The sequence below is a fragment of the Ascidiella aspersa genome, chromosome 9 (genome assembly GCF_963924565.1).
Source record: "Ascidiella aspersa chromosome 9, kaAscAspe10.2, whole genome shotgun sequence".
NCBI classification, from domain to species: Eukaryota; Metazoa; Chordata; class Ascidiacea; order Phlebobranchia; family Ascidiidae; genus Ascidiella; species Ascidiella aspersa.
The window spans coordinates 8,144,864-8,160,779 of record NC_139455.1 but is presented as its reverse complement, the minus strand read 5'-3'; the positions used below and the strand labels follow the sequence as shown (position 1 = coordinate 8,160,779).

The following is a 15,916-nucleotide window of genomic DNA, read 5'->3' as shown; positions in this document are numbered from 1 at the left end:
GGGTCGGACTCGGGCTATTTTTAACCGACTTCGCAGACCTCGATGCATTTCCCGAAATACTACTCAGTCTGGCGTAGGCTACCAAAAGTTTCCCCCACGTTCATTCACTTTGTGCGACTATCCATGTTTTACTAAATTGTAAAATGCGACCTAAAACGTTTGATTACCCTTAAATTGGTTAATCATTATATTTCCTATACGCTTACAGGCACTTCAACCAATAGGCCTACACATGAAAAATGCTTGGTTGTTTTCGCGAATCATTATAATTATGTGTGATCGCGAAAAACGCAAGAACCCGGAACTAATTTTAAAACGAAAGTACTGTAGGTACTGTAGTTAATCGAAAAACTTAGACTAATAACATCCTGAGCCGTAATAATACTCAGGTTGAGCAGTTTTCGCTTTTACCAACAAAAAAACAAAATAATTCGGTGCTAACCTGCCGTCGGTGCTACAATTTGACGATATATTTTGGATATTTATTTAAATGAAATTAACAATAATTAATAAATTAGTAAAATTCACGATATAAAACGAGTAGGCTAAGAACCCATCTGCTACGTTGGAAAAGCAAACATGCCACTCAAGTCGAAAGTAAAGAAAAGTGTGCAAGGGGTCGCGCTAAGTGCTAAAAATGCGACTGTTTTATTGTGAAATAGCGATATTATTAAGTGCAAAAGACTTAACAATGACGTTAACTAAATTACGTTGAAAAAATGTTAATCGGGACATTGTAAGGCCGGGTTGTTTAACATTTGTAAGCACGCCTCTCTTGACACAATTCATGAAAACTAGCGCCTCATTCCCAAAATGATATTTGGTCCAACAAATCCCAAATAACTTCAGTGTTGTAACTTTCAATTTAGAAAGAACTGCATTATGGAGTCAGTCTTTAATATATATTTTAGTGAAATAAGGTGCTTAACCCTTAAACGCCTATTTGGGTCCAAACTGATCTGAGTTGTACTTTCTTTCAACATGTTTCTTAAGGCTGCCACAATATAACTATAAAGTTGCAAAATCAGTGTCGTTCAGGAAGAATTTTCTTCCTTGATACGTTGATGGACGAGTTACTACATAGTAACGTTTAATATATACTCCTGCACCCCGGAAACTAATTTGTTGCACATAAACCTAATATATATCGCTTTCGATGGATATTTTCTTGCCTTACACAAAGGCAAAACATCGTTTTGACTTGATTACAAAGTTACTTTGGGAGAAATTAGGGCGATAACGTGTTTTAATTTAAAAGTCATATTGTTAAAAACCACGCAGAAAAAAGTATTGGATAAACACCCAAATCGTACGACTAAATAAAAAAACAAGTGTATCAAGATCGTCTATTTCTAAGGTCTAAGCATATGTTGCCCCACCAATATTGACAGAGGGCAATAATAAATCAAAATATTGCAAAACAAACATTTTTGGTCAAAATTCGTCAAAATGCTAATTTATATGTCAAAAAATAGTCGACCTAGCCATAACAGTCGAAATAGTACACGACTGGTAGAACTGAGCAATACATTTAACAACTTATATTGTACACGTCTAACAGCTTATAATAACTCGTATACTTCGCAAATAGAAAAAGATACTAAAAAACAGAGATGCAAAACATGACAACACAACACAACTGGCCCAAAGTACGTGTTGTTCTCGGCCAAATCGAGTTTGAATAAATTCAAGGAGAAAAGATTTCGCACAAAAACTCTACAAACCTTGTCATAAGCGCCCTTTTTGTTATTCTCAGTTCAACCGAAGGACAAAAGATGGCAGAGGAAATCATGGCTGTTAAATACTTTTAGTGTTCAGCTCTTTCTGGAGTCGGAGTTGAAGAATTGTTTCAGTACTTTCATGACTGTATTCATCAGTAGTCGAAAACATAAAAAAAAACTATTTTTATAGAGTGCAAAATAATATAATCCATATTATACGTCAGGCCAGGGATTCACAACCCAGTCCAAGTACAGGTCTAATATTTGTTTAAACGAGAGTTTAGGTATAGTCAACAAATGCGGTTCAATCATACAGACTTATCAAACAAGTTAAAAAAATCTATTTTTTATGGATTTTATTATTTTTTTTTTATTAAAAAAATTGTCTCGTATGTTTCTCCGCCCTCTACCGAAAATCCAAACCATACAATTGTCTTTGATTTCAGCTGGAACAGCGCAATAGCAAGACTGGCCCGGTACCAATGTATGAACAACGCCATGCTGCAGTCGGTCTGCGTCCAGTGGAACATAACCTGGGGCATCGGCTTGAGGCGCGTACGTACCAACGCCGTCAGTGAGTGCTGCCCTGAGTTCGACTGGGTCTGCGACAAGTGCGTGCAAAACGAAATCGCTTTCCCGGTAAGTCTCTGTATGTTCTTCACATGGCGGATTCAACCTTTTTCTCCGATGTACGCATCAATTTTAGATGTTTTCCAGGAAATTTAATGAAGAGTGGTAGACGAAATCGAAACATTATTAATTGTTTCCCTGAAATGTTTCCCTGACTGCAATTCGCAGCGTACTTACTGTCATTGTACACGAACGTCCTTTTTTTTGGCGACGATCCTTTTATAAGATCTTTTTGCAATGCGGAACGAAAACCGTTATTTATAAACTCAAATGTGCCACGTTTTTAGTCATTTTTTGTGCAAATTTTGGCTTGCGATTCAAGACGACAGCAGTTACAAATGTTTACTACCTCATGCTCCGTTGTTTTTAGATTGGAAGCTCTATCCGAAACGACTCCTGTTATGCATCGACACCCGATTCGATTTGTTTTCAACGCTTGTAGCGTTCGTATTAGGATAATTCGGGGCTTTGAAGCGTCTGTGTTAGATTATGTGTTAGAAATTAGACGCTTTAAGCGTAGTGTTTTAGAACAGGATACAGGCGAACAGCGAATGCGCAGACTAATCATGCATAACGAAACGTTGCCAAGCGATGCAAACTACAGATTTTTTATCTTGTACAGTTTTGGATATTAGAAATGCAGAAATGTTTATAACTGTACCAAGTTAATGCGATGTTTATAATTTTACCCAGTAAATAGCAGGTTAAAAGCTTTTATTGTTGCTGAAGCCTACCTTAGCGAACATTATTTAGGTTAGGGTGCGGGTTAGCGTTTCGGTTTGGGTATAGGTTAAGCAATACTATTAATGATAATACTTGAACCACCCTTACCCCAGCCTGGAAAGTATAACAGAACACGCGGATGCAGGTGCAACAAAGTTAAAAAAGGGCGCTGGTCTAGAATCCTACCACATTATTAAATCAACGCACAATATTAGGGTTAGTGGCGGCGAGAGTTAGTGTTTGGGTGTGGGTGGGTCAAGTATTCTTATATTCATTTTTAACCCTTACCGAAATAATGCGCGTTGTGGTAGGACTTTAGACCAGCACGAAAAAAGTGTATCTCTGGTCTGCTTTCGGCGCTGGTCTAGAATCCTACCACAGTTATGAAATCAAGGCACAAAATTTGAGTTAGGGTGCGAGTTAGCGTTTGGGTGTGGGTGGGTGAAGTATTATAATATTCTTTATTTAATACTAATACTTGAGGCGCTCTTTCACTATTGTACGTGAAAAGTTATGCAAAAAAAATAAAAATAATAGTACCGCATACCACAACACATATTGTTTGGGTTAGGGTGCGGGTTAGCGTTTGGGTGAGGGTGGGTCAAGTAATATTATGTTTATTATTAATAATAACTTGACCCACCCTCAACCAAACGCAAACCCGCGCCCTACCCAAACAATATGTGTTGTGGTATGCGACATTTGAAGAAAAAAAATTTTTATTAATTTTTACGTACAATAGTGAAAGAGCGCCATACTTGACCCACCCAAATCCAAACGCTAACTAGCACCCTAATCCACATACTGTGCGTTGATTTAGTTATTGTGGTAAGATTCTAGACCACCGCCAAAATTATAAACATCGCATTAACTTGTTACAGTTATAAACAATAAACATTTCTGCATTTCTAATATCCAAAACTGTACAAGATAAAAAAAACTGTAGTTTTCATCGCTTGGCAACGTTTCGTTATGCATGATTAGTCTGCGCATTCGCTGTTCGCCTGTATCCTGTTCTAAAACACTACGCTTAAAGCGTCTAATTTCTAACACATGTTCTAATACAGACGCTTCAAAGCCCCGAATTATCCTAATACGAACGCTACAAGCGTTGAAAACAAATCGAATCGGGTGGCATCGAGCTGCGAATACAATACAACCACCAAATGTCCGCAAATCGTCTCCTACAATAAGTACGGGTGCGAGCCGATAAACCAACCTTGCGTTGAGGTAAGTATGCATCTTGTGCAAGAGTCCCATCTGAACGGGTATATTTTGTCGAGAACTAGTATTCTTATTCTTCGAAAAATTGCAGTTATTCTAATCACCACTGTCGGGACAATGTAAATAACAAAAATCGGGCAAATATCTGCATCGGTTTTTTTTATTAAATGCCTATTACGACTATTTGAAAATGTTTGAAATTAAGGGATTAGTCATGGACCGCCTGTCTGATCTACCTAAAAAACATTTTATTGATTTATTTCTGTTTAAACTAAACCAAACTGTTATATGTTGCACAGAGGGGTGGACGGATTATTGCCAACCTTTCTACTTCTGGCTGCTGCAAGTACTGTAAGTATACGAGTTTGCTTTCTTGAGGGTTATTTACAGTTGGTGGTACTAACAAATTCACACGATCAGCGTAAAAAGCTACCTTAAACAGGTTGATTTGGAATCAGTTATTTGACGAAAAGCTATAGGGCTGGCATAACGACTAAGAGGACCTGAATAAAAGTAAATTTTAGTTTTTCCCCTATGGCGGTACAACACAGTTGAACTGATTAACGCATCTAAGAGTTTTCTTTTGCGAATGACAATATCATTTTTCTTTTCATGAAAGACGTCAAAAAGTGACATCTGTAGCGTCACATCTAAATCGTCATAAAGAGTAACCTTTAGTACACCACACATTGCAACAATGTTATCGACTTGCGCAAAGCGGCGTTATATCGTTCAACCCCAAAGTTTCATTTTTAGAGTGCTATAGGACGCACACTTTTATGCTAAAACAATTTTATCAAAAAGGATAAGACACACCAGAAATACAATTTATATTTGCGCGGAGCACGACAATTTTGGCCAGTTCGGGCTACCCAGCGTTTGTACGATGTTTATGTGAACGACGAAACATCTGCATAAAAGCAAGACTAAAACTTTACTTTCCATTTTAAAGGTGAAGAGTCGCCCTACCCGTGCGCAGTCGGCACTCGGAACGTAATTCTCAATGCTACCGTCGAAGGTCACCGCTGCTGGACAAACAAGGCCTACGACATCAACTACTGCTCGAGATCGTGCCCTACCACACAGCACATCAACCCTACGTCGGGTCTCATAGCAGGTAAAAATCTCTTCTTTGGCTACAGTGCATGGTTTGGGGATAACAAGCGCAGTCAATTCGTTGTCATTATTCAAACTACCAACTAAGCTGGCACGAAACAGGAGTGATCGCATAAGGGTAGATACGAGGGTTATCTTAACCAGCGGTTCTTAAACTTTTCCAGAAAATTTGCCTGGCGGACCCTTTGCAATTACTTTGATATTTCGCCGCCCTATAAAAGTTCAAGGGTCATTTGACCCATGTTTCTTGTTGTACACTAGTGTAGTGACGATTCTTTCCAATGTAACAACTTTCTAACTAAGGCGAACAATTCGCTGACATCAGGTAGTAGAGTATAATAGTTGCTTTATGATGTCACAATAGACATCATAAAACACTCCACATGATCGAATAATAAAGCATAACTAAAGAGGATAATGATGACAGATCATGTTTAAAACATAGACTAGTGTTTAAAAAATTCGCCAAAGCCTAATGTTGAAAACCTTAAAGAGTTGTTCTCCTTGCGGACCCTCTGAAACTGTTGTACGGACTCTATTTGGTCTGCGGACCCCAGTTTGAAAACGGCTTATCTAAACGTTTATTTTTTCTATTTGTTTGTTTGTTTAAAACCTATAGAGACACTGGTAGCGTTGTTGGTAAACTAAGGCTATAACTTAAGGGTTCGCTAGTCCAAGTGGTAAAATTGTACAAAATCGCTAAAAGGTTAGCCTGCGGGCCCTGTTGCTCTCTAAGGCTGTATAAAGACAAAACCGCGGTAAAAATACCCTAGAAAGCACTAGTTTCTCGAGGCGCTGCCCCGAAGAAAAGCACAGCTTTCTACAACTTCCTAATTTTGTCGCTGTTCGTCCCTAGGGAAGTGCAAGTGCTGCAAACCGGCCTTCACCGCGTCAAGGAACTACGACATGGTTTGCGACGACGCCACGCCAAGAAAGCACAGTCAGTTAACCATCTTGTCTTGCACCTACAAAGACACCACCTGTGAAGAGGCAGCGGCAGAGAAGGTGGTCGTGCCTGCTGAATGATCAGAAACGAAATCAGCTCTCTTCTACCGACCACGCCGAGCCGTTTTTAGTTTTAGTTTTGCCCATCTGTCTGTCCGCTTTGCACATGTACCATAAACTCGTCGCCCTTGTCACGAATGCTTGTAAATTGCGTTACCGGTCTTGTTTTACCAGAAGCGACGTCAGAGCGAAAGTGCAATATTTGTGTAAAAGTTTCCACCAAAGTTCCGAATCGTTGTATAACCATTGCGAATAATTTAGAATCCAAATGTCGCCAAAATGTTTAGCATACAGTCTGGATATATAACTTACCTGTTGTAATGTTACCATATAGTCTGGATATATAACTTACCTGTCGTATGTTTGCATATGCTTCGCGTAATACACAACTCTGCTATTGAAGTGTAATCTACAGAGTGTATGTGTAGGCAAATGAATCGACTGTTGTTCTGTGTTGCGTAGATTTAGTTAGATAAGCTCTAGCAGCAGCAAAACATAGATTAGGTTTAGATTTTTTTGGCAACATTTAAACAACAGCGCAAAGTATAAAAGATTTGGTTTCCTGATATAGAATGCTACCGTTGTTGCAAACCCCAGTGAATATTTCTAATTCTGCTCAAAACACCACCATGGGGAAATTCTCGTATGTGATTCCCCGTTCGGCGGAGTTTACTTTCCTTCACTAGTTAATTAATATAAACTTTGAGCTGTTAGTACAGGCTGTACCAAAAACTGCCAGTTAAGCCTTTACAAAAACAAGCGCAGGAGCATAGGTTTTGCTAAAACAAAATCAAATAAAACAGTGGCCAGTAACAACTTGTGCGTGATTTTACCGCCAAAGGTTTGTCCGATTAAAGAATGCTCGCGCAAAACTGTCGAAAATTAGTTGTATGTCTAGTCACGATTTCCGATGTCTCTTTGAAGTTACTAATGTAGTGGGCGGGTGGCGAGCGCACAAGATTCGAGAAACCATGAAACTTGGTCCACCTGGATATTTTTAGGATATTATTATCCAGAACAAAATAATTAAACCAGAGGGCCAAAAGCGAGTTTAACACAGAAATTTCGTTGGTTAACTTTGCAACAAAAGTAATTTCATTTTTGGTTAAGAAGCCTACAGCTGCTCCCAGGGCCCAGAGAAAAAATGTGACGCATTATTGCTCTTTGCATTTATAAGATCAAAGCTATATAGAAAAATTAACCGTTTGCTGTGGTGGTCTAGCTCATTAAAGACTAGAAATTTAGTGCAACCAATTTTTTATTTGATTTTAAGAGACTTTTTCACTCAAAGCACTGTGTGTTTTGTTTTTCAGTTATAAAGGCTAGCGAGTTAAGCAAATAGGTATACTACGAATAAAGAGCTTCTACAGTTAGGTTGCGTAGTTATTTATAGGATATAATTTAATTTAACATAGTTTATCTTTAATTATTATAGCTCGGCGAAGTAAGTGACAATATTTTCATCTATTATTACAGAAAACATAATATTGTGAGTAAATGGTTATTGAAAGCTTATAGTGGAAAATGGAAGCTGCTTCTACAGGTATCTCGGTGATTTTATACTTTTAATCCTTTTACTTTAACAATATATTGGTATTTAATTTGATTATGTGCTCCTTTAAATTTTTTTTACCAACACGCACATCTTCACTGGATAATGTAAATAATACACAAGCTTACTACACAGCTTCAACTGTGTCATCGTCTGGCATCTCGGATGGGGATATTGCTTTGATTGGACATCCTGATGATTTGGACTATGTCTGTGCTATCGAGCGAAATTTAAAACTTATGGGCTACAGTGTTGTACAGTTCGAAATCGCCGGAAGAGAAATCATTTCTAACTTGATGTCGGGCGTTCACCATGCATTATTATCTAGGTAAGCCTTTTATTTCTGCAAATAAAGCCTACGAAAGGATTACCGAAAGAAAAAAATTAATGTTTCAGTTGCTGAAAACGAACTGTTGATCCCCTTTAAATGAGTTTTTCTAGCCTGGACTTACTTGCACGAAAATCCTGATTTGGCCGACTGATTTTAGTAATCCTTTCCGAAGTTATAACGTGTATTAAATGTTTTAATCGATTAATTTCTAATTTTTCTGTGTAAGCTAAGAAAACTTAACCTGTGCTATCGAACATGTCAATTTTTACCTTTCAGTATTTTGGTGCTCACGGACAATACATGCAAACAGTTTCATAAATTCTGTGAGCCATTGTATCAATCCAAGTTGTTGCTGAAAGATTTGTATCTTCTCATTTACGAAAGCGACAAAAGTAAACCATCCAGTTCAGAATTTCGAGGCGGGTTTCACATAAAAGCAGGATGCTCAGCTGAAGAAACCGCAGAAAGAATTGCGCAGTTTACCGAAGCGTTAAAAGAAATAGGTCAGTTATAAAATATTTTCTATTTATAGAAATACAGAAGTGTTGTTAACGCCACTGTAAATTATTGTAACGCTCCTTATTTATTTGGTTCGGCTGCGTACTGCCCAACAACTCTTTTAGGTTTTCTCTGTAATGCGGTCATGAGTGTCGTGCAGAATTTTTAAGCAATTTATTGTTCTTGTTAGTTGTTACTGACCAATAGGGCTGCGGAGTAGGTTGAAAACAATCCAACTCCGCCTGAAAAAATAAACTGTAGTACCACTCTCAAATCCGATCCTGGCCAATTCCCCAATTTCTTTGACTCCTGAGTCCTGTGTCGACAGCCTGTATTTCACCCATTTACGTAACTTAAATAGGGCGGATGTACAGCAATCTACTCATATGCGTGTAATAAATCTAATACACCCACAATAGTAGTTAGAATATTATTTTAACTATATGGTATTTTACTCCTACGATTTATAGTTTGTACCTTATCGGTTACAAATTTGGTAAGCATTTTCACGTTGGACTTTGGACTCGGTTGGTCTGATGTTGTCGTGCTAGAGTTCAGACTCCGACTACGTAGACCTGCCTCTTTATTATACATATTTTAAAAACAAAAAATGTAGGTCGCTTTACATGTTTCCGGGAAATGTATTTGGCATGATAATAACGTTCTAACTATTTGGGGAACCGGGAGAATCAGGAGAAATTCGCGTAATTTAAGCAATTTAATTACCAATGCATCATTATGATGTCACACGCATAAGTGTAGGTAAGAAGGCGTGATATAAACTACGCTTTAATAATTTACAAAGCAAGGTAGTGCAAAAAAAAAGCAGTGTTATTATTACTACAAGACGTTTTATACAAAAGGTCGTTAATGCTGGGCGAACTGACCAATGTGTCATCGTAGTAAATTTGGCAAAGGTTACATTTTGCACATTGTCAGATTATCAGGGCTGGCAAAACCATACAATACACAACGCAACTCACCTAAAATACTCGTTCTTTTACACAAAAACAGCATTAAAACTTGCACCACGACAGGCAGGCAAAAAGGAAAGGCCGTATCGCTCAGAAAGTTAATTCACATATAAATCGGTAATTGTTGGCAAATCAGACAAATGTATTGCCCCCAAGCAAAACATTTCCGTTTTTATCTGCATAAATTCATTCAGTTGAAAAAATAAAGTAATTTAAACTAAACTGAAATGCAACCAATTAACCTACCATCTAGATACATCTTGTCTTTGTACTTTTCAGTTTTTGGTCTTGTTTACTATACTTTTATTTCTACCTAAACTAAATCAGGGTCACCGGCATTGAAAATTCGGAAAAATATGTTTTATTAATATCCAACTTGTTGCATACAGGTATTTCAGATATAGAAAGCTTAAACACCCAAAGAGAAAGAAGAGCTTTCTGTGCTAATCTTCTAATCAGCAGCATCGTTAATCCCAAGGAAGATTCACAACTGGCACGGAAGTGTCTAGATGACACAAAATCACAATATGAAGCACGATTCGGTAGTTTTGATGCTTTAAATCTGGGAGATTTTAGTTCATTTGTTGATTCAAGTGACTATATTCACATTGTTGATAATACTATGATTAAAATAAAACGTGAAGGGGCTCTTATTCATCCGAGCTGGATGACAAGAGTTCGTGATGCACTGCGCCATAGAAGCGAAATAGCTACCACACAACGACAAAACGAAACTTGGATAAAAGATAAATTGCCTTCATCTGCATCTACCAATAAAGATTCGATGTTTTCGATTTTAAAAATGTTTGACAAAGTCGATGGCAGTCAAGCATACTTTCTAGTCACAACTAGCGTACCAAACAACAAGTTAGGCGGAATATCAGCAATTCCGTGGATACAGGTGTTCGACTTGGACTGTCAAGATGAGGATGAGTGTCTGTTTGACTCATTAGATTTCAGGCAAAAAGAGGTGTCGCGAAGAAATGTGGATGACTACGTCGATGATTTAGAAGCTGACAAAACCAATTGGCTTGCGATAACCAATAAGTGCGTCACAGATTACTCGGATTGGGAAGATAAATACGATACCGCTTTGGAAACAGTTGTGACCAAAGCAGCTCAGTATTGTTGTCCAGACAAAACGGCATGCTTTGTTTTGCTCTGGTACAAAACAGATTCCATTTCATGCTACATTCTTGATCGATTATTACAGTTAATTCGAAAACAATTCACCATTGGGAATATAAAGACTTTTCCCGTTAAACTGATTTTTTGCGTTCCCGAAACGCCTAAATCTGACTCACACTTGTTTACAACACTGAGCAAGTATAAACTAGATTCTACGTGTGTGCAAATTTCACCTTATGAAGTTAGTCTCTGTTTTGAAAAGGTTGGACCAACCATGTTAAATACAGGATTGTATGGAGTCGTGACCGTCCCTGGAAAGACCTCTAACGATGAATTAAAGAAAATCAAAATCAAAACCAAAGAATTTCCTTCTTATATGGATATTTTGTCAACGGAAATAAACATAACAGAAGAAGTTAGCGATGAGAGGTTACGCAAAACCAAAGAAGAGTCATTTCACAAAGGTGGTGTAGCAACATGGGATCACATTGCAAGGGGTAATGTTGCTATAAAAAGAGATATTGAAAATGAAGCGTGTGAAAAGATAAAACAAGAGATTAATCAAGAATGGAAGCCAAAAATATTAAGGCTGATTCATACTCCAGGAAGTGGGGGTAGCACTCTCGCACGACAAATACTGTGGTCTTTGCGACAAGTTATTCCATGTATTGAAGTTAAACCACCCTATCCTACCACGGCTGATCTTGTAAAAAATCTAAAAATTCTGTATGAAAAGACCAGGTTGCCGTTGCTCATCTTACTTGACGGCGTCGATAAGAAGAACATCGTCGATCAAGCGAAACAACACATCGAACTCGTGGTGCTACTTGTTGAACGAAAGTCGGACCTAATCGAAAACAGAAGTGATTTAAAATCTGATTCACTAAGCCTTAGTGAATCGACATCTTCGGACGAAGCTTCACGTCTGATAACAATTTTGAACAATTTTGTTTCAAACGGTTCTTGTAAAATGGCAGAGCTTCAACTTCGCGCTGATCAAAAATATGATGCCCCACAAATGTTCGAATTTGGTTTGTACGCGTTTAATGAGGAGTACACCGGCATTAGGAGCTACGTTACGGGATTTTTTTGTAAAAAAGCTGAACTATCAAAGTGGCAACGTATTTTGGTCTACCTTTCACTTCTGGATTATTACGGACAGACTGGAATCAGCAGGAATGCGTTCAGGGCTTTCCTTCACCCTAATTCGATGAAATTCGTAAAAATGACCGACCTTCCTTACAGAGCCTATCAATTTTTTATCGAAAACGAACATGAATGGACAATATCGTATCCAATGGTGGCTAGAGAAATATTGCAGTTGGCACTTTCTCCCTCTAGCGAATATGATCAAAGGGTGGCTGAACCGTTTTATGCCCCATTGTTGCCATCCGTTCGCCAATCTCTTCACACCCATGTGATCGATCTGATTGAAATTTTTAAACAGATTTGTGGTCGAAATCAACCTTGGTCGGGAATTGGACATTCCATTTATTTACTGCTAATCCGGCGTGAATCTACACCAGACGATAAGGCGAAAGTAAACTTTGCTCCACTTATAAATGATATTCCAGAAAATGATAATAAAATAAAAGTAATGGTAGCTCTGGTCGACGCATTTCCCGATAATTCAGATTACAATGGACATGCCGGAAGAGTGTGCACTGCGTTTGGCGACTTTCAACGCGCAGAAACTTACCTATTAAAGGCACTTGACCTTGAAAAGCACAATCCAACTTTGCAAAAATCCTGTCAATTTCACAACATGTTTGCAAATTGTTGTTCTAGACATGCTAGTCAACTTCTAAACGGAGGTAACGAAAATATAGAAAGTGCCCTTGACCAAGCCGAACTTTCGATTTCCCATTTTCACAAATCCAGACAAATGGCAATTGACAATTTTTCTTTTGGTTATATGGGCGAAATAAAGCTTCGACTTCGTTTTGCTGAGTATGTGGATAAGCGACATGGTGGCTGCTCTAATGTCGAAAAACTAAATGAAACCTATCCCAGACTTGCTGAGTTTATCAGAAATTCGAACTTCATATGTGGTGATCTTTTGGAAGAATGCAAGCTAAAATCAAGGAAACAGGAACTTGCCAAATCAAAATATCAAGAGGCACTCATATCTTACAAATTATATTTTAAAGATGACAGGGTTCAGTTGTTTGAAATTGAAAATATTCATCGTAATATCCCCCTTGTTCGCAATCAATTACGAAATACCAGAAGGGCAATAGAAGGAAACGAAACAGTTGGTTACATTGATAAAAATCAGAGTCGAAGGGATGTTGTCACTATGTACGAAAATTTGTTGTCCACCATTTATTCCCACCCAATTGATGTCTCTGTCAATCTTGATATGTACAACTGGCTCCAGTATATTCGTCATCCAGCTTTGTCAGAAAAATGTTACAACTTACAAGAGGTGGTATTTCGATTTGTGACAGATTGGAGAAGTCGTAACGAGCGTGGTTATGCCGATCTTTACCTGTACGCGATCAAATTTGCAATTGTAGTATCTTCTGATAAACCAAACAACGATGATATTGAACTAATTGAAACGTTACGCCAAAAGATGCGCTCGCAAACATTTGTTAAAGGAAGACGTTTGGAATTTCTTACCAATGAAAAATCAAACACCATTAAAAAATTTATTCAAAGACAACAATTAGGAGAGTGGAATGAAACGCAAAAAACTTGGGCAAATACTCAGGCTGTGCAACAACTTCAAGTTTGCACAGGCACCGTTAAAAAGGCAAACCATCCAATCTTTGGATTAATATTATTGGATCTGAAATTTCAACAAAAGTTATACATTTATTTCACTCCGAAAAGGTATCAGATGCAAGGCAAATCGGGGTGCCGTGTTGAATTCCACGTAGCTTTTGACACCTTTAACGCAGCAGAGGCTCACTGCGTCCGGTTGATCGAGAAAGTCGAATGTCCTTCGTGCAATCGAAAAAGCGAAAGGCTGACTCTTAATCAGCAAAACATCTCTTTCAAATGTCAGTATTGTGCGTATGTTATTAGCTAGATCAGACCTTCGCAACCAACAGTCCGAGCCGCGGCTGATTTTCCTCCATTCATGCTGTTCGCTTTTTCATTTTTTTTCTGGAGACGAATGATGCCTTTATTGTATCTTATGTAATGATTTACTTTGATTAGACCACAAAACACCCTGTAAATGTTATTATTCATCTGCATAATTTGCAATATTACATTTTTTGTAAATGAGCTATATTATATAGTTATCCTGTGTCAGTCTGAGTCACAGTGAGTAGGCTTTATCCGTTGGGTAAAAAAAATATTTTTTGTTTCTAAACAACTTTTTCGCATTATGATTACGTAATGTAAATTTCTCGATACTTTGCTAACACGAAAACCTACAGCAATTTGGCTATTTCATGGATATACAAAATGAAAATTGACTTTCAATTAGCAAAACGCCTCCTTGAAACATAGGCCTTACATCCGGGCTGTTTCCTAGATCGATGTTTGTTCAATGCCCTTTCCGAAAAAAATGTAGACGCGTGATGCTTTCTCTTTTTTGTGAATTTTATGCTCAGTGTTTAGTTGTTGCGGCCGGTTGTATTACATTATATATTCGTTTTTTAGACACTAATTAATATTTACCGCTTGTGCTGTTATAGCGGCGTCTACTCGCCATAATGTTTTCATATGATAATGCTTGTACCAAATTTGTGACGTCCTTGTTTAATAATATATGTTAAAGATCGAGAATACAGCAACAGGTATCTCATTGAAGTTTGTTAAACATTCAATTTATTGCGAAAGATCATTACAAGTATATACAGATGTGTACCATTTTTTGTGTTACATTCTTTTATACCATTTTTCTTGTGAGGACCTGTAAGCATTCTTCTAATATAAACAACACCAATTATTTTGGTATATTTTTACGTTTTTCGCATCTCCTTTAAACATCCATTTATTCGCAATTCTCCTAATCTTTAAACTTAACATCAATTATCTAATATTGTAATCGTGCATGCTGTGTATTTCTTAAACTATCGTCTTGGCATATTTAGCCGGTGTTTCGTGCTATCAATATAAGAAATTTGTAAATACCAGTTCCTGATAGTTGGTGTGCATTGCTTTTTGTGTTGGAAAAATGTATAAAAATATTACGTGTGTTGTTATTTAACCCAACTATATGCTTTTGGTGTTATTATTTGGCAAAATATATTTTTTTAGCCGTAGACATTGTATGAGTTTTTAGCCCAACTCTGATTTGTGTAATGCTTTTCATCCCCAACTATACTTTGTGTGTTGTCATGTTGCCCCGTTATATGTTGTGTCTTGTTATTCATCCAAATTCAATTGTATGCTTTGTTACTTAGCAATAAACGCCATGAAAAGCAGCTTGTGAGCCGCATACATTCGAATTTAGGGTCAAATTACTTTTCAGCCGTGTAAGTCGCTAGCGTAGTCCTACGGCGTAGACTATAGCCTTTATTGTTTTTCCAGTTGTTGCCTCTCAACAGATATTATTCATTTGCAGCCAAGCGTTAGCGGTTTTTGGAGTCACATACTGTTTAGTGAGCTCGGGTTATTTCAGAAATCCCATAATAAACTAAAACCATTTAAACAGTTATGTATGTTTTATTCAGTGAAAATTTATTAATTCTATTTGCCAAATGTTTTTATTTGGTTTCGTCCTAATAACTATTTCTACTGCAAATTTTAAAATTTATTACTACACTAATTTGATATTCACTTTAAAATAATGTTTTACCCAACTATTTGAAACACATGTTAACTGTTTGTTGGGGAAGGGCAAAGTATAGAGCGAATATGACGCCATTACGCAGGGTTTGTTAATCTTTTTTGGCTGCCACCCAAATACTAAGCTTAAGTATCAAAGTAAAGCTTTGGCGACTCAACTACTCTCTTCATTAAAACACTTTTGAGCTTAAAGTAAACAAAACATTACACATGAGCATATTAATTAAATTCGGATTTAATTAATATGAGGCCTGTCTTTATATTG

The 15,916-nt window shown here is 37.5% G+C and overlaps 1 protein-coding gene across 1 annotated transcript; it reads left to right on the top strand.

The window, feature by feature from the left end:
- Positions 1 to 7,943: 7,943 nt before the first annotated feature.
- LOC146132257 (uncharacterized) lies at positions 7,944 to 15,219 on the top strand. Its single transcript, XM_083397241.1, has 4 exons — positions 7,944 to 7,962; positions 8,107 to 8,299; positions 8,579 to 8,805; positions 10,164 to 15,219. The coding sequence occupies exons 1-4, from the start codon at positions 7,944 to 7,946 to the stop codon at positions 13,937 to 13,939; spliced, it is 4,215 nt and encodes a 1,404-aa protein (XP_083253367.1). The 3' UTR covers positions 13,940 to 15,219.
- The last annotated feature ends 697 nt before the right edge of the window (positions 15,220 to 15,916 follow it).